Genomic DNA, 22,179 nt, shown 5'->3' on the forward strand with positions numbered 1-22,179 from the left:
GTGAGGTACAGGGAACCTCGAACAAACCTGCATCCTATCCTTGGCTTGCTAGGTCCCTGACCGCTCATTAGAACATAAGGATGGCCATGGTTTCCTGCTTTCTTCTGTATTCTCAGCACTTAGAACGGTGCCTGGCATACACTAGTGGCTCAACAGATAGTTTTTCAACATTGTTGAGTAGCTGATATTCTGAAATTAGGGAAGATTTTTAGGGTGAATTCTTGGGTGGTGATTTTTGCAGTGACACGGGATCTGGGAATCCCGGTGCTTGAGGAGAGATCGTGTGAAACAGTAATTCTTTCGTAATGTTCTCTATGTAAATCTGTTGTCGAACTTAACATGTTAATCATTTTTCTACATTGTCTTTTTACATTCGCTTATGAAGGTAGGGACTTCGTATTCATTTGTTCATTAGTACATCCATTGATTCGTGTGAAACACATTGCATAAATCAACAAAAATTTAGGCATGTTCTAGATACTGGAAATACGAATGTGAACAAAGGTAAAAATCCCTGGCCTAACTGAACTTGCATTTCTAGGTGAGGAAGAGAGACAGATGTTCACAGTTAACACATATTAATGATGCACCGGTTAAGTGTTGGGCGGGGTACTTGGGCATATTGGGGGTCTTGCTTAGATTTGCTTTCTCAGGATCTGGCAAAAGTAAAGGCAAATAGGTCTTCTGTACGTGTTTGGTGAATGAGATGAATGTATGCATGAAATGTGATTGTCTAGCCAAAATGTCACATAGGAGAACTTTAAAACCTGAGGACACATGAGGCTGCTGCTGTGGCCGCAGTGGGCCCTTGAGATAGTATTTGCTGGAAGGCTTACCTTGGTAGAATTTTATTTTCCAGATGGTTGATGATTGCTCGCTTCATGGAAAGAACATTCTCACTGGAAGATGGGAGGGTTTTAGGTAGAGTTTTGGTGGGTGTTCTGCAAGTGGCCTGCTGTGTGACTTGGGAGATGTTAGGGGACCCTCTAAGCTTTTGATTTCTCTCATCAGCAAATAAGGGAACTTGCTAGCTCGAGAATTTGCTACATATTTTACTTTTTACAATTTATTTGGGGGGGGGGGAAAGAGAGAGAGAGAGAGAGAGAGAGAAAATCCCCATCAGGGTCCTCGCTGTCAGTGCAGAGCCTGAAGTGGGGCTTGAACTCACGAACCGCGAGATCTTAACCTGAGCCGAAATCAAGAGTCAGACGCTCAACTGACTGAGCCACCCAGTGCCCTAACAATCTGTAATTTCCATCTTGTACTAAACTTAGGGTAAAGTGTATGTGGCACACCTTAGTGCTAATCATGAAATATTTCCTGTTCTTTGGATCCATGGTAGGATTGTATCTTCTCCCTGCCAAAGCTAAGGAAATGTGAGCAGGAGTGATGAGTTTCTTGGAGGTGGGAGTTTTCAGAGCCCGTGTGCAGTGTGCATTCTTTCCCTGTCTTGGTGATGGAGGTGGCATGTCTTGAGATGCAGCCTCTCTCAGCCTGGCTCTTTGAGTGACTGTGAGGGTCTGAGCCCAGGGGCTGACCCGTGGTTGACGTGTAGTTTGAGTAATAAATAAACATTTGTTGGTAAGCCAGTGGGAATTTGGGATGTTAATGCTGTATAACCCTATTCTAGTCAAAATATTATAATCAGAGGTTCTTTTGATTAAGTTGTTAACTTAAAAGAACATACAGAATTGTGCCACACCTCTAACTCAAGTGGATTTCCCAAACCTGTTTGTATTCTTACGTATCCTTGTAAATGAAACCTTAAAATCTTTAAAAACTTTAAAAAAGGTGAAATGTACATGAAGGTGTGTTTTCTTCCTGTTTTTTGTTTTTTTTGGCCTTACCAGGTCTTTTGGTCTTTTGTAGGCAGGTTTGTTTTTGGGATTGTTAAAAATGCCTAACAACGTTGTTCTTTATACTTTCAGGATCTCTTACATATACAGCACCTGAAATTTTAAGGGGTACTGACTTCTCCATCACCAGTGACCTCTGGTCTTTGGGCTGTCTGCTTTATGAAATGTTTTCAGGTGATTACTTTCTGGTACAGTTTAAATCAGAGCTGGGCACACACAAAAAGATTAAATCTGTAGTTTGTGAGTATTTATCCTGGAAGACATGAAAACTAGCTTTTCTAAATTTTTATATATACTGGTTTTGGCTTGCTTCCCTCTGTATTCCTCCTGTATGCTTGGTGTCTAGGCATATGTCTAGAACCTTTCATATCTATGTCAAGGAACTGTTGACATACAGGTATTTTTCATGATAATCATTTGGAATGTTAACATGTGCCTACTTATTAAAAACTGTGATTATTAGTAGAAATTCTTGTAAAGGTACCTGTGCCTGTGAATTATTCAGATGTGTCCATTGGCCCATACAGCCCTTAGATAATGGTCCACACATAATTAGCATCTTCGTTAGGATGATACGTTTTGAATTACAGAAATAGGAAAATATACAGACAGTGTGCCTCGTCTGTACCAGGCATTCAATAAGTAGTTATTGCTATATATATTTTTTTCCTGTAAGTTGTGTAGTCCTAAACTATAGTTGAGATTTATTTAGAATTATAGGTTGGTAATAGCAAACTATTGTTTAATTTTACAATTTTTCATGTAATTTCAGGAAGACCTCCATTCTTCTCAGAAAGTTTTTCAGAATTAATTGAAAAGATTTTTTATGCAGATCCTTTGCCACCTTTTCCAAAAGGTAGGAGTTTTGGGCACCTGGGTGACCCAATTGGTTAAGTGTCCAACTTTGGCTCAGATCATGACCTTATGGTTCGTTGGTTTGAGCCCCACATTGGACTCTGTGCTGACAGCTCAGAGTCTGGAGCCTGCTTTGAATTCTTTGTCTCCCTCTCTCTATGCCTCTTCCCTGCTTGTGTGCATGCTCTCTCAAAAATAAACATTTAAAAAAACAAACCAAAACGTAGGGTTTTTTTTTTTTTAATTATAAATGCAGTTAGTTTACATCTGACACTATAAATGTACACTGTTACCCAAAGTCTGTTTTTGATTCCTAACCCCCAAATTTACATTTTATAAATAGTCCCAAGTTGATATTTTTAGAAATGTTAGCATTCCCTTTGCCTTCTTAAGATAATGAAAAAAAGCACTACTAATAGGTTTCTTCATTTAATTATTTTGTGCTCCTATATCAACAGAAGTCTGGTATAAAGATTTTAAAAACTCAAACTTTTGTGTTTCTTGTGAATGTACTATTTACTTACTTTGTACTCATGTTCCTTGTATTTATTTCTGTTTAGTGTTCGAGTAGGGATAAGTCAGGCATTTGTCAGCTCTTTCCTCGATGAATCAGGATGCCCCTGACAAGTTTTTAAAGACTTTAAACTAGATATAGTTGTAGTGTCTTAAAATGATTGGAACTTTAATCAAATGGATTTTGATATAACAATCCACCACTAACAATTTTAAGGCAAGACAAAGAAAAAAAACCAAAAGGCCCAAACATAGCATAGGAAAACACTTTAGTTTATACCACAAGAAAAGTGAATCTTAAGATACACAAATGAAAACAGAACTTGATGAGGAAAACTTTTTAGAACTAATTAATGGAAAAACTGGGAATACAGAATTCTTTCAAGATTTCAAGGGTCATCCTAAATGAAAAAGCCAAAACGTTACTTTGAAAATAGTCTATACTTCTTAAAATAAAACTGCTTACTTTTTCTTTAACTTAAGAATGGTTGATTTCTATAAAATCTATTTCCTGTAATGATGACTTTGGATTATTGTTTTTGTTTTGAATACTAGAAGTATTGATTATTGTTTTGTCATTTAAAGATTTTTAGGCAAGGAACAGAAATCTGAAAATACGGGTGTCAAAGATCTGGTCAGGATACGTCTGGTGGCCCACACTTAATTAGGGATCTTCATCAGACTGTGGCTATCGTGCCCAATAGTGCCCTCTGTTGGATGTCTTTGTCCACTGTCTTCGGGGCCACTTGTATCCACAGACTGATAATTTGTGGTATATTCTAATTTAAAAAGAGCTAACATTTACAGACTATTGGAATTGGACAGTGTCATAATATTGTGACATTATTTTCCTGTTAAAAATCTTTAAAAGAGAGAGGGGGAGAAAAGAGGGATTGCAAGTATTCTTATCACCATACATTATAAAGCCAAGTTGGTCAAATTAAGAATGCCTCAGAAAATGAGGCATAATTAAAAGTTGAGACAAGGATGTGAATTTGTCAGCCTGGTGATCCTGGCCAGGCTTATTCAGTAAAGAGAAAGTGTAGAGGTTAGTCCAAATTTAGTTTTTGAGATTCATGTTTTTTATGGTCTAGGAAAAAATGTTTTTTATTTTTATGCCCATTCCTCACCCCCATTAAATGGAGGATATAATTGTTAATGGATTCAGTGTTCTCTTAAATGTGTGCTCAGATACTATCACTCTAAAGTTTATGCACGGCATATATTCATGTACTTACCACTTTTTTTTTTCTTTTTGGGTATCAATTTGTGTATAGATTCTTCTCTTCCTAAAGCTTCTTCAGATTTTATTAATTTGCTTGATGGTTTACTTCAAAAAGATCCTCAGAAAAGGTATGTATGGATAGTATTTTGATATGAATGAGAAGAATCTTTTTCTCCTTTCATGTACTTCTAAAATAGTACTGTTCTTAATATACACAGAACTTTTAAAATTACCTCTTTAAAAAAATATGAATTTACATTAAGAGTGTTTTCTATTTGCAGGTTTTTTTTTTTAAGTTCTTATTTTAGGGCTGCCTGGGTGGCTTAGTCGGTTGAGTGTCCAACTGTTTATTTCGGCTCGGGTCACGATCCTGGGGTTATGGGATTAGCCCTGTGTCAAGCTCTGTGCCGAGCGTGGATCCTGTTTGAATTCCCCCTCTCTCCCTCCCTCCCTCCCCCTCGCCTCTTCTCTCCCTCCGTCCCTCCCCGCCCGCCCCCCAACTTGTGCTTTTGCTCTGTCTGAAAAAAAAAATTTAGGGGCCCCTGGGTGTCTCGGTTGGTTAAGCGTCCGACTTCAGCTCAGGTCACGATCTCGCACTTCGTGGGTTCGAGCCTCACGTTGGGCTCTGTGCTGACAGCTCAGAGCCTGGAGCCTGCTTCGGATTCTGTGTCTCCTTCTCTCTCTGCCCCTCCCTTGCTTGTGTTCTCTCTCTCTCTCAAAAACAAACATTAAAAAATTAAAAAAAAATTCATTGCAGTTAGTTAACATCTAGTGTAATGTTAAGTGTACAGTAGAGTGATTCAACACTTCCGTACGTCACCTGGTGCTCATCACGACAGGTGCCATCCTCAGTCCCCATCGCCTAGTTAACCGAGCTCTCCTCTCGTAACCATCAGTGTGTGTTCTGTAGTTAAGAACCTGGTTTGTCTCTCTATCTCTGTTTGCAGGGATTTTTAATCATGAGGAAGGTTTAAAGTCCATTTCTCCTTCAATGTATTAAATAGTTGCCTAATTGGTTGACAGATTTTCTTGTAACTTCTTAAGTCCAAGAAGGGCATTGTTTTTCATTGTCGATTTCAGGCTAAGTCTGTCTTACACTCTTGAACTAGGGATGATACTGTCAAGATACAGTTACTCTAATAACTGCTGAGTGGTATTTTAATATGATGTGTTTTTATGATAATCCTGTCACAATGAGAGTGCCGAGTGAGAGGCCAATAGGCACAGCTTGAATTTTCTGGGTTGCAGTAATGGCAGCAAATGAGAAGCCACTGTGGCATGGGGTTGTAGAAGGCAGGTGAGGAGTCCGGAGCGGGTCTCCCTGGGTTAGCAGACAAGAACCATTGGTTTCTAGCTCAGATTGTCACTAGGTATCTGGGGCGTAGGGGTGGTTTAGGCAAGTGTTTGGGGTCTCTGCGTCAGGGTGTAAAACGAAGAGTCAATTTAATGTAACATAGGAAATCACCCATTCTCCAGCTTCGTTAAATATAGAAAAAAAGCGCAGAAGGAATTGCTAATTCCCCTTGTGCTTACAATGGAATACTCTCAGGATTAGCGTTATTTTGCTCTAGTCTTCCAGATGCCTTTTGATAGGGTATACATCTACTTGATTTGCGATGGGTATCCACATGCCCACATATTTATATCCCTATATTGTATATACTTGTTTGCATAAATGATACTGCTCTATAACCTAGTTCTGTCCACTTCTGTCCCTTTTATTTACTTTTTGACAGCGAGAGAGAGCACACAAGCACAAACAGGGGAGGGGCAGAAAGAGGAGAGAGAATCCCAGGCAGGCTCAGTGGTGTCAGTGCAGAGCCCGTCGTGGGGCTCAAACTCAAGAACCATGAGATCATGACCTGAGCCCAAATCAAGAGTCAGAAGGTTAGCTGACTGAGTGATTGAGCCACCCAGGCACCCTGAGAGTACTTCCTTTTGGTTTTTATTTTTTTTTTTAAATGTGTGTTTATTTTTGTGAGCGAGTGAGCAGGGGAGGGGTAGAGAGAGACGGAGAGAGAGAATATCAAGCAGACTCCACATTGTCAGTACAGAGCCTGATGAGGGGCTCGAACTCACAAACTCTGAGATCATGACCTGAGCTGATATCAAGAGTGGGACGCTTAACTGACTGAGCCACCCAGGCGCCCCTAGAGTACTTCTTGACTTGGAATATCACGTACACTGGTACAGTAAATACCCTTTTGTGTATTTGTTATTGTTCCTTTAGGCAGTCACCTCCTTGGAGTTTTCTGACAGTGGGGTTGGTGGCCAGAGGCTTAGAACATGAAACAATTTGGTGCATTTGTTACCTGCTTGGAATGTGTGCTGGCGTAGCACCTCCAGAGAGCCCCTTCCCTCCCAGTATTACCTACATCAGACTTTGTTGACCTACGTTTTTGCTAAGCTGACAAAAAAATTTTGCTTCATTGGCAATTTTTATTTCTCTGTTCGTGTTTTTTAGGAGCCCTTTGTGAAAAAGGGATATTATATGTGATTACAGATACCTTCTGTTTCAATTTTGATCAAAGTAATTTTTATTTCAATAGGCATTTTGAACAGTCCAGTTTTCTTTATTTTGAAATTTTAGTCAGGCTTAGCCATTCTGAGTCCGATGATTATAACTAGAAGCCTACTCTATTAATAGTAAAAATTAATGCTTTGCAAGTGAGTCTGGCTTTTAGGTACAGCCTAAAGTCTTTAAAAAAATTTTTATTTAAAAAAAAAAAATTTATTTTAGAGAGAGTGCACTGCACCAGTGCGGGGAAAGGGCAGAGGCTGGGGGTGGTGAGGGGGCAGAGAAGGAGAATCCCAAGCAGGCTCCATGCTCCTTGTGGATCCTGACGTGGAACCAGACGTGGGACCTGATCCCATGACCCTGGGATCATGACCTGAGCTGATATCAGGAGTCAGATGCCCAGCTGACTGCACCACCCAGGCACCCCAGCCAGCGTCAGGTCATTTTAACGTGGACAAAGTAGCTGGATAACATTTGATTCCTACACAGACGCGTGACTGTGTAAAATTGTGAGGTTGATTTTCTTGTTTATTTCTGAATGAAATTCTAAAAGTGAAGTCCCAAAAATGAAAGTCATGAAACAGGTAGGGTAGGTAGAATAAAGGATGATAGAATTATAGATTGATAATATCTGTTATATTTCCTTAAGAATGTTAAGCTAATGGGGCACCTAGGTGGCTCACTTCGTTGAGCGTCTGACTTGGGCGCGGGTCGTGACCTCAAGGTTTGAGTTTGAGCCCTGTTGCTTGCTGTTGTCAGCGCAGAAGCCCTCTGTGGATCTTCTGTTCCCCTGTCTCTCTCTCTCTGTCTCTCTCCTCTGATCACACTCTCACTCGGGGAAAAAAAAAAGGAACAGTAACTATAATTTAAAAAATGGTAAATAAAATTTTAAGCTAATTATAGGCTCCTTTCATAGACTCTTTTGAGAACCCAAAATGTTTTCATTAGGCTCCATGCAATATGAACCAATACTGAGTTTTTAGACTCTTTCATTCTGTACCATTTAAGGCTTCAGAATTATTTTTTGCGTGTTGCTAAGAGGTTAATTGTATACTAAAATGCAAGTAAAATATGAATTGCGGAGGTACATTTGAATGGAGAAATTTATAAACTATAAAATCTGATACATGTAATTGGGACATGACTTGGGAACTATGCATGGTAAATCATGTGAAAAGAATTTTAACGTTTATGTTTTATATAGATTAACTTGGGCAGGCCTATTGCAGCATTCATTTTGGAAGGATGCTTTCGCTAGGAGAGATCATGAATCGAGCACTGAGGATTCCATCGTCAGGTAGTGTATAAGCTTACCTTTGTGTGGGGGGACGTGGTTATCAGGTGACCATACTGATTACTGTTCTAATAATGCAGCGTCAATGACGTAAATTTGTCTGTTTTCATACTAGGAGAAAATCAAGCATTTGTTCAAGCGTGCTTGAAGAGTTTAGTCATGACCTTATGTGTTCGCGATTTTGCTCATTTTTCCGATCAGTTGTTTTTTCTCCAGTCAGTGATTGAGTATGGTGGTCATTAGTTCTGTTCATCAACTATAACTCACTTCCCACCTTGCAAGCACATGGTGGGATCTCCTAGCCCCCTCTTGAGTCAGGCATGGTCACGTGACTTGCTTTGGTTAACGAAATGGGAACAGAAGTGATGTGTGTTCGTTCTGCATAGACGCTTGAAGAGCCAGTATGAGGTTGGCCACACTGCTTCCTCCTCGTGAGGTAATTGGGAAGACAGTGTCCAAATGGAGTTGCTGTCGGGCTGGGTCTTTAGTGACTGTGATGGGCATAGCTTCCTTGCCGGCCTTTAGTGGCTGTGTGCATGAGGGAGACAGGACATTCTAAGCCACAAAGATTTGTGGGTTTCAGGTTACCACAGCATAACCTACCTCCTGTCTCATTCTGACTAATATACCTCATTTTTATTATAAAATCTTCTTAGCCCAGGACACTTAAAAAAGGGATGGTATGAAGAACAAGTGAGGAGTGGTCGAATCAGGGCCGATAATTGACACCCCCCCCCCCCCCCACTCCGCCCCCGTCAGCTTATTCAGTGATGAATGGTTGTGTGATTCTTGGTTCTCATCTTGGCAAATTCAGCGTGTTGGATAGAGAAGGTCTCTCCTAAATATTCTATTTAAGGTCTCTCTCAAACTTGGGTTTCTCTGGTCCAGTGAGACTCAACCACGCTCCTACCATTGTGTTTCGCTCTGTGGGGACTAATAGAAAGCGGGGCTCTGGTCGTGGTCCTCCAGTGTCTGCAAGGCACAGAAGACCTCTGACCTTAGTGTGTCCTCTTCCTTGTTAATCTCTATGCCTTTGGTTTCTTTTCTTGCCTTATAGCCCTTGCTAGGACTTTTTCAGTAAGGCACTGAATCAGGAGTGATGAAAATGAACCTCTTGGCCTGGTTTCTGCCTTTTGAGATGAAAGCACTCAGCCTTTCACCATTAAGTACGATGAGTTGGAGGTTCATGTAGCTGCCCTTCTTCAGTTCGAATCTGAATTCGATTTTTGAATTTTGTCAGATGCCTTTTTGTATCGGTTGATAAGATCATGTGGTTTTTCTTCTTTAGACTGTGGTTTTCAAATACTGAGCCAGCCTTGCAGTCCCACAATAAGCTCCACTTAGTCGTGGTGTGTTACAGGTTTTGTGTCTTGCTGGATGTTTGGGGCCAAGTGGCAGGAGGACAGCAAGAGAGGAGGAAAAAGAACAGGACGGCAGGGATTTGCCTCCTGTTCTTCAGATCATAACTCTCTGGCTACAGAAGATGCCCCTCTGTGAGTTCGAGCCACTGGCCAGGAGCTGCTGCTGTTCCCAGCTAGCTGCTGCAGGGTTACCTGGTAGCAGGGATAGAATAAAATGGAAAAAGGAAAAAAAAAGTTAAACCATGGCATTTCCTCTGTCCTGACCTATAGGGGGTCCCCTTTCCTGTTTCTTAGAACAGAAATAGAAGGCTTCTCTTAGAGGCTCCTTTTGTCTGTACTCAGTGCCAGGCAATACTGGAAGGGGAAAAATAAGAGGGAAGTTCACTGCCAGGTTACTGGTACTTATAAACTTAGGGGCTCTGGTTTACTTGCCCGATCTGCCACTTATTTCCCACTGATAAGATTTATAGACAGTACAAAGCCTTGCGTATAGTAAGTGCTCACTTTAGCTACTCAGTGACCATGCTTCTCTAACTCCATGGCTTTGCCAGATGGTACGTGTAATTTCATGAACTTTTCCAACCTCTTGTTCTACACAGAATACCATAGAAAGCTCAAAAATAAGTTTGATTGTGTTGGCTTTCTCCTGTTGAGCAGCGGAAAAGTGATGGAGCATTCTGGGACCCAGGATTCCAAGGAGGTTTTGAAGCCAAGTGGACAAGCCAAGGGGGACAAGAGTGGTCAGCGACTGAGTCAGTCTTTCAGACTAGGTGAGCTTTCGCTGGAGCACGTTCTTGCCGCTGAGTGTGCCGTTTCTGAGAAATTCTAGTTTTTGCTACCATTCTCTTTAAATTTCTGCTTGCATCATGCCCTGCTCCTGGTATTTTTGGTTCTTTACACGTAATGTTTTTTCTGTCCTGCCACAGAAAATCCAGCTGAGTTGCGGCCTAGAAGTACGGTTGGGGGTCAACCGAATGAGTCCATGTTTCTTCTGAGGTATGTAAGATGACAGCAGCAAGGAATCCCTGCGTGATGACAGTCAGGTCTTCTTAAAGCATCTGTTGTCCTCCTGGCAAACTGTGTTCCCCAGAGATGAAGCGCAGGGATGTGAATGCCGAATTCCGTATCCGTCTGCTTTTGAAGTTCGTGTTAAGTGCTGGCCAATGGAATGTTGATGTGGCTGTGCATTTTTAAACGTTTAGAACCAAACCAGGGGCGCCTGGGTGGCTCAGTTGGTTAAGCATCTGACTTAGGCTCAGGTCATGATCTCAGAGTTCGTGGGTTCGAGTCTCGCGTCGGGCTCTGTGCTGACAGCTCAGGGCCTGGAGCCTGCTTGGGATTCTGTGTCTCCCTCTCTCTCTGTTCCTCTGCCGGTTCGTGCTTTGTCTCTCAAAAATAATAAATGTTAAAAAAAAATTTAAAAAAGTTTTTAACCGAACCACCTGTCTTTCCTATTTATAAGGGTTAAAACCTCCTCATTTTTACTTGCCCTTCAAATAGAATTGAATGTGAAATTTTAGCAGTCAAGCTTCTTTATTGAATACTTTGAGGAAAGAACAGGTGTTTTTGTTAAACATTTTTCTAAAAAATTTTTATATTAAAAAAATTTATTTTTGAGAGACAGAAGAGAGGGAGCAGAGGATCTGAAGCAGTTCTGTGCTGACAGCAGAGAGCCCGATGTGGGGCTCAAACTCACAAACCATGAGATCGTGACCGAAGCCGAAGTTGGATGCTTAATCGATTGAGCCACCCAGGCATGCCATGTTAAATGTTGTTTTATGTGGAGACTTAAATAATGTTTTTTAATACTGTAATCATTGAAGTAATTTTAAAGAGAACAGGATGGCATTTTAATATAATTAAGAGCAATGTATTTAAAATTTTAATATGTACACATCAAGTGTTGTATTTATAGCTTTAGTCCTATACATAAATAGTTTTATTTAACGACAAAGGGGTTATAACAATGAACTAAAATTTCCTGACTTGTTTTACCCTATGAAAATACAAAGTATATTGAATTTATCTATATACATTCTAGTCATTAATTCAGTTTTTTAAAAAACTTTGTACAATCTTTGGCATATTTCGTGAGTTAAACTACTTGTTTAATGAATGACTAAAAACAGATGAGTGAAAGAGACATAAATGTAAAAAAAAAAAAAAAAAAAAACATAAATATAAACATAAAAAAAGACCCTAATGATCTCAGTGGAAAAATTTCTTAATATGTGAAAAACTCCAGAGACCCAGGAGTAATGGAGTTACCCACAGAGTATGACCAGCATTCTTTAATTTCTTAATGTTTATTTATTTTTGAGAGAAAGAGGCACACACGCAGAGTGTGAGCAGGAGAGGGGCAGAGAGATGGAGACACAGAATCTGAAGCAGGCTCCAGGCCCTGAGCCATCAGCACAGATCTAGATGCGGGGCTCGAACTTACGAACTGTGAGATCATGACCTGAACTGAAGTCAGATTCTTTTTTTTTCAACGTTTTTTTTTTTTTTTTTATTTATTTTTGGGACAGAGAGAGACAGAGCATGAACGGGGGAGGGGCAGAGAGAGAGGGAGACACAGAATCGGAAACAGGCTCCAGGCTCCGAGCCATCAGCCCAGAGCCTGACGCGGGGCTCGAACTCACGGACCGCAAGATCGTGACCTGGCTGAAGTCGGACGCTTAACCGACTGCGCCACCCAGGCGCCCCTGAAGTCAGATTCTTAACCGACTGAGCCACCCAGGTGCCCCTGACCAGCATTTTTAAGTATAGGAGGAATCATTAAACATAGATACAGATTATAACTTGTTCCTTATCTTAAATAGGTACCAAGATGGTTTTCCATATCAAACATTTTCTGAAATAGAATTGTAAATATTTTCCATCCTTTGTAGACTATCTGATCTATATTACTATGTTAATCCTGCTGATACGAGCAGACATTTAAAAAATAATAAAATCAAGAGTGTCTGAGTAGCTTAGTCAGTTGGACATCTGACTCTTCATCTTATCTCCGGTCTTGATCTTGGGGTCGTGAGTTCAGGCCCTGCATTGGGCTCTGCGCTGGGCATGGGGCCTACTTAAAAAAGAAAAAAAAAAAAAATCAATGTTTTAAGGTTTCTGGTTAAAATAGAAAATACTATATATAGCATAGGTGCTATAAATAAATAATAAATTAGCCAGGAAACTGGAAATATTTGCAAAAAAGGTGTTGTATAAACAGAAATTAGAGTTTAAATTTATGAGATCACCCAGAATCTTGACATTCTACCATTTTATCGTGAGATGTATTTTTTTCCCAGATAATAGTAAACAGGATAGAGTTTCTGCACTCTGAATAATGTTGACCGGTATGTATTTTCCAGTTCTCGCCCGACTCCGAGAACTAGCAGTGCGGTTGGACTAAGTCCTGGTGAGGATAGGACTCAACATTCACCACAGAAGGCTTCTCCTTTGACCAAGGTGAGCAGGGATGGAATCTTTCTTGCCTTTTCCTTTCTTGCTTTTCTTTCCTTCTTTCTTAGCATAAGGTATGGAGACGCGGAAGAATAGTTCCAAGCTGATGTCCAAACTATGATCGTAATGACAAAATTTGCAGTTAAGTCACTTTCTTTATCACTCTCTTTTTCTGGTAAGTACTCCTACGAGAGCATTGTTTCATAGTTATTTTTTTGGTAACAGCCTCAGTAACATCTGATTGACATCCCATTTAATTCACCACTTAGAGTGTATGGTTCGGGGGCTTTGTGCATATTCCCAGTCACGTAGCCACCACCACAGTCATTCTGAGAACACTCGCCTCCCACAGGGAAATGCTATACCTATTAGCCGTCACTCCCGTCCCCTCCGTTTCTCTTCCCTCTCACCCTAGGCAGCCACTAATCTTGCTGTCTTGATAAATTTGTCTCTTCTGGACGTTGCAAATGAATGAAGTAACACAATAGGTCCTTTTTTGTGACTGGCTTTTTTCACATAACACGGTATATCAGTACTGTGTTCCTTTTTATTGCCAAATAATTGGTTGTATGTACCACATTTTTCCATTCATCAGTTGGTGGGCATTTGGGTTGTGTTTCCACCTTTTGGCTGTCGTGAACAATGCTGCTGTGAATGTTTGCGTACAGCGTTTTGAGCGGGCCTGCCTTGAATTTCGCCTTATACCTGCAGGAGTGTAATTGTGGCATCGTGTGCTGACTGTGTTAAACCTTCCAAAGAACTGCCAGACTGGTTTTCAAGGCAGCTGGGCCGTTTTACATTCTCACTAGCAGCGTGTGAGGCTTCCGGTTTTTACCCATCTCTAACAAAACTAGTTACTGTCTTTTTTCCTAATTGTGGTAAAATACATGTTGCATAGAACTTACCATTTAACTATTTTTTAGTCGTACGGTTCTGTGATGTTAAGTACATTCCCATTTTTGTGCCACTGTCCTCACTCTCCGTCTCCAGGACTGTTTGATCACCCCAAATTGAGACGCTGTGCCCACTAAACAACAGCTCCCCACCTCCTTTCCTCCCAGCCGTGGCAGCCGCTGTTCTATCTTCTGCCTCTGTGCCCGCTAATCTCCTATAAGTGGAACTGTACAAAATTAGCCCTTTTGTGTCTGGCCTGTTGCACTTAGCATGATGTGTTCAAGGTCTGTCGTGTGTCAGAATTCCATTCCCTTTTCAGGCTGAGTAATACTTCGTTGTGTGTAGGTACCACACTGTGTTTATCCACGCATCCACCTTTGGCCACTCGGGTTGCTTCAGCCTTTGGGCCATTGTGGATAATGCTGCATTATAGCCAGACGAGGAGGTGTGAAATTATACCTAGTTTTGATTTGCATTTCTGATGGCTGATTTTATTGAGCATCTTTTCATGTGCTTATGGGCCATTTGTATATCTCCTTTGAAAGAATTTTTTTTTTTTTTTTTTTTTTTTACATTTTATTTATTTTTGAGAAACAGAGTGAGACAAAGTGTGAGCGGGGGAGGGGCAGAGAGAGAAGGAGACACAGAATCTGAAGCAGGCTCCAGGCTCTGAGCAAGCAGTCGGCACAGAGCCCGATGCGGGGCTGGAACCCACAAACTGTGAGATCGTGACCTGAGCTGAAGTCGGATGCTCAACCGACTGAGCCACCCAGGAGCCCCTGAAAGAATGTCTTTTCAAATCTTGGCTCATTTATTGAGTTGTAAGGAATTCTTTATGTATCCTAGGTATGTGATTTATAAATCTTCCACCCTGTGGATTGTGTTTTTCAATGGTGTCCTTTGAAGCACGGAAGTGTTTATTTTTATTTATTTATTTTTTGAGAGAGAGAGGGAGAGCAAGAGCACGTACACGTGGGGGAGAGGGGCAGAGGGAGAGAGAGAACTCCAAGCAGGCTCCATAACTCAGCATGGAGGCTGTGGGATGACTTTGGCATCATTACCTGACCTGAAATAAGGGTCGGCTGCTCAACTGACTAAGCCATCCTGGCACCCGAAGCACAGAAGTTCTTAATTTTGATGTAGTTCAAATTATTTTTTGTGTGTGTGTGTGTGTGTGTGTTGTTGCTTAGGCTTCTGGTGTCATAATTTAGAAACCATTGCCTACTCCAAGGTCACAAAAGTTTATGTCTGCGCTTAGCTCTTTAGGTCTTAAATCCATTTGAGTTAATTTTTGTACACGGCATGAGGTAGAGGGTTCAGCTTCATTGTTTTGCGTGTGGATTTCCATTTGTCTCGGCACCATTTGTTGAAAAGACTGTTCTTTCCCAGTTCATTGTCCTGGCGTTCTTGTTGACTATCAATTGGCCGTAAAGGTGAGGTTTATTTCTGGACTCTGTTCTGTTGATCTCTGCATCTTTCTTCATGCTGGTCGCATAGTAACTAACTGGCTACTCTTGATCACTGTAGCTTTTTAGTAAGTTTTGAAGTTAGGAGGTATGATTCTTCCAATTTTGTCCTTTTTCAAGGTTGTTTTGGCTACTCTGGGTCCCTTGCATTTCCATGTGAATTTTAGGGTCAGTTTGTATGTTAGTTATATGTGAGGGAAAATTGTGTAACAGTAAAAATGCATTTTATTTTATTTAGTTTTAGAGCGAGAGTGTGAGTAGGGAAGCGGTGGAGGAAGAAGAGGGAGCGAATCCTAAGCAGACCCCATGCTCAGTGCTGAGTCCAACCCAGAGCTTGATCCCGCGACCTGGGATCATGACCTGAGCTGTTACCAAGAGTTGGATGCTTAACCAGCTGAACCACCCGGGTGCCCCCAAAAATGCATTTTGAAATGTAACAGATGTTGAGTCTCTTCTGGCCATGGTTATTGTAGAGGAGTGCACTTAATCGTTTTATTGAGAATAGTCAAGCAGTAATTGTATATGTAGTATATGAGAGTTTATCTTGTATAATTTTTTAAGTGATTTTTTTTTATTCAATTACAAAATCTTTATAACTGTAGAAAACTTGGAAAATGTACAGGAGGACAAAGGAAAACTACTTGTAACTTTATTATCCAGGGTAACCACTGGTTATATTTTGATATTTCTATCTCTGAGTCTATACTACGTGTTCATTTTCAAACAAGGGAATATAATTTTATGATTGCAGTGTTTGATCACTTTATTCTTGAGAATTCTATTTTATTTTGCTGTTGTGAGTGGGTATTTCATTTTTAGACTGTTAACTGTGCATATGTTTCATTTATATATAGGAAATTAATTTTTATAAATACATTTCTAATTGGTCTACCTTACTAATTCTTAATATGTTTTTAGTTCATTCATGTTGACATTTCTTTGAAGTCTTTCTGTCTTAAATGTCCATGCTTTTAAACATTAAATTCTTTGTTTTACAAAGTTCCTCCTTATTCTTCATGTGTTTTTTGATAAGTCTGTTTTCTAAGTTGCAAAGGGGTGGTCTTGTTTCCAAGAACCTAGTTAGCTAATTATTCCTTTAGTCATGCTCTTGCCTCAGTTTTGGAGAATTTCCTCATTTTTCACTTCACTGTTTTGTTTTTTCTGTTTTGTTCTGTTTGTTGGTCAGTGTTTCAGTGGAAGTCCCCCCCGCCCCGCTACCCGTGCAAAGAGGTGTTTTTATTAAAGCATGGGGATAGGCTCCATGGGCAGGAAGAGCTGCCTCAGTGGAAGTTGTTAAAGCATAAATCCACTTTTTTTTTTTTTTTTGGTCTGATGTGAAGTCCTCAGGTGGCATCACACTAGGAATGAGAGTTATGTTTAAGTAGAACACAAAGAAAAATCTCAAATACGGTTACTCATTTTCATTATGTGTTAACTCTACTTTAGCTTTTATTATTATTTAAAACATTTTTTTTTTAATGTTTATATTTGAGAGAGAGAGAGTGTGAGCATGGGCAGGGCCGAGAGAGAGAGACACAGAATCTGAAGCAGGCTTCAGGCTCCAGGCTCCAGGCTCCAAGCTGTCAGCACAGAGCCCGATGCAGGACTCAAACTCAGGAACCGTGAGGTCATGATCTGAGCTGAAGCTGGACGCTCAACTGACTGAGCCACCCAGGCGCCCCTGTCCACTTTAGCTTTTATAAAGATAGAGGTGTTTAATGCTTAGGTAGAGGGTTAGTATTTGACCTTGAAATTCCTTTATGCTGTAATTTTAGCTTCATACTGAGTATTTTGTAAAGCAGAATAAATTGGTGAGTGTCGAGTGGATGAACGATAAAAACCACCCTGGTAATTGAAAAACAAGTTTGCCTCCTTGTAGCTGAAACATCAAACTATAGAAGATCTGTTTTCTGGTTCTAACTAGCCAGCCTTTGTGGTAAATGTGAACAAATCGGTTACTTTGACCTTTGTTTTTTCCTTCTGTGACCATGAGAATGATGATGCACAGAACTGAGGATTTTTGTGAAGATCAAATAAGACGGTCTCTGGAAGTGTTTTGAATAGCAACCTGAGGTCCATAGATACGGGTGGCCCTTCCAGTGGTGTCTTACTCAGGGTCTTATTAGCCCGGTTCTTAGAAGCTCCGCAGTAAGTCACAGAAACAAAGCCTCATTTTTGTTCTTATTTCAGATTGCAAGTGAACCCCTGAGTCAGCAGGACCTGGAATCCCAGATGAGAGAGCTTATCTACACAGACTCTGATCTTGTCATCACCCCAATTATCGACAACCCTAAGGTGGGGAAAGATGCCCTAACAGCTGAGGGCTGAGCTTTATTTAGACTTTATTTAGAGGGCCGAAATCCTGGTGATATCTTCATTCCAGATACTGTTGGCTTTCTTTTCTTTGCTGTTCCTCATGTCTCTTTTATTTCATGTGTGCCACACGTCTGCACTTCTGATGCCCACCCTGTGCGTGACCCTCTCCTCTTCCTGTGTTACTTGACCCTTCACTGAGTGCTGAATTTCTTCCTCTTCTGCATCGGCTCCGCCTCCCCTCAGTCCATGGGCTTCTAGACCTCAGACCTTAGTCCTCATTCCTTTTGTTTCTCTCTACATTCTCGAATGAATTTCTCCAACCACTCTAGTCTTGGATGTGTTAGGAAGGCAGATGTGAGTGAGCACTGCTCCCCCTGCTGGGGTGGGTGGGCAGGTCACAAAGAGACTAGCGGGTGCTCAGGACTGCAGGCCAGATGGCGGGGAGACACTGGGGGCTTGGGGAGTCATGGTTCACGGTGCACTTCATACCCGGCGTGATTTTTGTTGCTTCACGTCTCTTGGAATATACCTCTGTATCGCCAGGGGATGATGAGTATTCTTAAGAAAAAAAATCAACTTCTCAGTCCCTCTGTATTACCTATTCTGTATTTTAATTTTCTTTTTAAAATGTCTTTTTCTGTTTTGATTTATGACCATTTCCCCCCATTTCTTTGGGGAACATTACTGTAATGTAGAACAAATGGGTTCTGGGGTGCCTGGGTGGCTCAACTGGTAAGTGGCCAACTTCGGCTCAGGGCATGCATGATCTTACGGTTCAGAGTTCGAGCCCTGTGTCGGGCTCTGTGCTGACAGCTGGGAGTCTGGAACCTGCTTTGGATTCTGTGTTTCCCTCACTCTCTCTCCCTCCCCCACTCGCATTCTCTCTCTCTCTCTCTCCTCTCTCTCTCTCTCTCTCTCTCAAAAATAAGAACAAATGGGTAATGGATGCATATTTATCTACTAGGTAGACAACATTTAATACAGATTACCCAGCTATTTTTCATAATGGAGCTAATTCTTTTTATGAGTTCAGCTATCTGACAGAGTAACTGTATATCATGCCAGATTTAATGTGAAATGGGTCATTTTCCCAGTGGACCTTCTAAGAACAGTTTGTAATGTGTTTTGACAAGGTTCTGTTTCTTTATTTCTTTTTCTAACCATACTTACTTGTTTTGGGGCAGCCTTAGTCAAAATTTTTCTTTAAACTTCTAATTTTAGATATACAGAAAAGGTTCAAAAACAGAGTTCTCGTGTACTTTTTACCCAACTTTCTCTGATGTTAGCATCTCACGGGACCATAGTATGGTTAGCAAAGCCGGGAACTAACATTGGTATGGTGTTAACTAAATTACCGAATTTATTTGAATTTTACCACTTGTACCACTGATGTCCTTTTTCTCTTCTAGGGTCTCTTGTTCTACTTTGCTGTTAGGCCTTTTTCTGTTACCTTCTGTCCTTGTCTTTCATGGCCTTGTAATTTCTTAGTTTTTCCTTGGTCTTCGTGGCTTTCATATTTGAAGAGTACTTACCAGGTATCTTGTAGGATGTCCCTCAACCTGGGTTTTTCCAACTGTTTCTCATGATTAACATGGAGGAGGTTATGCATTTTTGGCAAGAAAACCGCCAGCAAAGCTTTTTAAAATGCTCTATAGAGAGGTTTTGGAGATGTTAGATATAGAAATGACGGTTGAGGGGCGCCTGGGTGGCTCAGTCGGTTGAGCCTCCGACTTCAGCTCAGGTCACGATCTCGCGGTCCGTGAGTTCGAGCCCCGCGTCGGGCTCTGGGCTGATGGCCCAGAGCCTGGAGCCTGCTTCCGATTCTGTGTCTCCCTCTCTCTCTCTGCCCCTCCCCTGTTCATGCTCTGTCTGTGTCTCAAAAATAAATAAAAAAACGTTAAAAAAAAATTAAAAAAAAAAAAAAGAAATGACGGTTGACTTTTTAAATTAAAACTGTCAAGGTGAAAGTACCCTGGCTGTTCCAAACTCATGGATCTAACTACCCATTTTTCCAGTTTCTTAAAAAAAATTGCGTACTTTCCTATTCATGCTGATTACATCTTCCTGGAATAGTGTGTTCTCGAATTCAACCATGAAATTCTTATTCTTTAAAACCTGAGCCCTCCTTCTGGTTCTTCCATAAGCCTTGTCAGTCTAAAGTGCTTGCTGCATTCTCTAAATTTGTTAGAAAAATTCCTGTGAAATGTTCTGTCTATAATTACGTCCTGCCCATTTTGCGTTGTTGAATTTTTTTTTTTTTTTTTTTGGCATTTAACATGTTTATCTTCCCAACCAGAGTGTCAGCTCTCTGACTGTAGGATCATGTCTTTTATATATTTGTATCCCCCTTAGCACTTAGCATAGTGCCTCACCCTTATAGGTACCCAGTAAATATTTGTTGAATGACTAAATTTCTTTCTTTCTTTTTTTTTTTTTAAGTTAATTTATTTTGAGAGAGACCAAGACCGCATGAGCAGGGAGGGGCAGAGAGAGAGGGGGGAGAGAGAGACCTCCAAGCAGGCTCCACACTGTCAGCGCAGAGCTCCACGTAGGGCTTGAACTCAGGAAACCGTGAGATCATGACCTGAGCCAAAACCGAGAGTCGGATGCTTAACCGACTGAGCCACCCACCCAGGTGCCCCTGAATGACTAAATTTCTACCTAGAGGTTGATTTAACTTAAGAGTAAGCCAAGATAAAGTGCTTCTTTTTCCACAAAACTTTGTTTATTTAAAGTAAACTCTGCCCTCATTGTGGGGCTGGAACTCCTGATCTCAAGATCAAAAGTCTCATGGTCTACTGACTGAGTCAGCCAGGTGCCTCAAAATGATCTTGTTTTTATAAACAAGTGCTTATGGTGTTTTGTGTGTTGGTGTTTGCATATTTTAATTAGAAAGGGCACTGTTGAATTCTTTTTCTTTTTGGTGACAGGTTTTGTAGTGTTCTTTTCTGTCTTCCTTGATTTATAACCTGATAATTGGAGTTATGTCAGGAGACCGATATGTCTCAAAAGGCATCTTTAAAAGGTTTTTTTTCTTTTTTCCAACCACAGATAATGAAACAACCACCAATTAAATTTGATCCAAAGATACTGCATCTACCAGCATATTCAGGTAGGATTACAAAGCGCTTGTCAAACACATAGACTCTTGGCAGACAGATGTAAATAAGACCTCTAACAGCAAATGGAGTTTTTTTTTAAGTTTATTTAGAGACAGAGACAGAGTATGTGAACAGGGGAGGGGCAGAGAGAGAGAGGAGAGAGAGAGAATCCCAAGCAGGCTCTGTACCATCATTGAGAAGCCCAATGTGGGGCTTGAATGCACAAACCGTGAGATCATGACCTGAGCTGAAACCCAAGAGTCAGAGCCACTCAGCACCTCTTCCCCGCCCCCCCCCCCCCCCCCCCCCCCCGCCTGCTTTTTTAAAGCAAATGGAAGATTTTATTTATTTATGAATAGCTACATTCCAGTTTTCTGGCCAACTGGCTATATTCTTGGGGTAGTGCTGTGTGCATTGCAAACAACCTGTAATCCATTTGTGCCATCCTTTGACCGTGCCCAGCTGAGTCTGGACTGCCCTGTACCCCTGTGGAAGTGAACGTTCCCGTAAAGCTGTGCGGGCCTTCTCTTGCCCTTCCCTCTTGTAGAGCCCATTGGATTTCCAACATTTATGGTATTCTTGTGGGTACAGAGGGTCGGAGACCACAACGAAGAATTGAGACTCTACTCTAGGGAGTTGACAATGGGGTCAGATGGTTTGCTTTTGTGGAGAGGGTTTGGGAATGAAGATACTCAAAGAAGATGGGTTCGGTTTCCTTTCACCTAATGGGAAGTCTTATGTGGGGTGAGCATCAGAAATTTGTTTACACCTTAAACTTTGATGTATTTTGTATGATAAAATCTATTTTAAGCTGGTAAACTAGATCTAGAAAAACATTCTTCATCATCGCTGGAGTATAATCCAGGATTTCATATCAAATCAAAGTAAATTCAAAATAAAACATTTGAATTTAAATATACAGTGCCAAATAGAGCCAACCTTAGAGCAGTATTATTTCAAAATAATATTCCTTCCCTTTTCCTCTTTACTCTGGGTTATTTTAGGAAATTATTATTACCGCTTATTTTATTCAGAGATGGAAATTAGCCAAAACTGGTCATTTTGGATGGCATCTTATTGCCCATTTTTGTTTTCTGTTTGTATATGGTTTGGGCTTGGATCTCCCAGAGGATTTCAACTACTGTATTAACCTGTTACGTTTAACAGTCATTTCATTGGAACTTTTTAACAACCGCACAATTCTTAGCTTTTCCAACATTTTATGGCTAGATCGCTTTATTTATACGAAGGCTATCACTTGCTTTTTTGTAATACAACTTTCTTGAGTATTTTGTTAAAATCTCGGTTGCAGGATGATTCTCCTTTA

General features: G+C 40.8%; 1 protein-coding gene across 6 annotated transcripts in view; it reads left to right on the top strand.

Moving 5' to 3' along the window:
- The window catches only part of ULK4 (unc-51 like kinase 4), a 569,816-nt gene that overhangs the window by 15,019 nt on the left and 532,618 nt on the right, over positions 1-22,179 (top strand). For 4 of the 6 annotated variants that reach the window (XM_053903940.1, XM_053903943.1, XM_053903944.1 and 1 more), the window contains exons 6-14: positions 1,929-2,030; positions 2,629-2,712; positions 4,502-4,577; positions 8,172-8,264; positions 10,277-10,392; positions 10,549-10,618; positions 12,985-13,081; positions 17,626-17,725; positions 20,798-20,863. In XM_053903940.1, coding sequence (XP_053759915.1) covers positions 1,929-2,030; positions 2,629-2,712; positions 4,502-4,577; positions 8,172-8,264; positions 10,277-10,392; positions 10,549-10,618; positions 12,985-13,081; positions 17,626-17,725; positions 20,798-20,863 — 804 coding nt within the window. The remainder of the gene's footprint in view (positions 1-1,928; positions 2,031-2,628; positions 2,713-4,501; positions 4,578-8,171; positions 8,265-10,276; positions 10,393-10,548; positions 10,619-12,984; positions 13,082-17,625; positions 17,726-20,797; positions 20,864-22,179) is intronic. The other 2 variants (XM_053903941.1, XM_053903945.1) reach the window with 2 other exon arrangements.

This window comes from Panthera pardus, unplaced genomic scaffold (assembly GCF_024362965.1).
Source record: "Panthera pardus isolate Hobbes unplaced genomic scaffold, ASM2436296v1 HiC_scaffold_16, whole genome shotgun sequence".
In the NCBI taxonomy this organism is placed as follows: domain Eukaryota; kingdom Metazoa; phylum Chordata; class Mammalia; order Carnivora; family Felidae; genus Panthera; species Panthera pardus.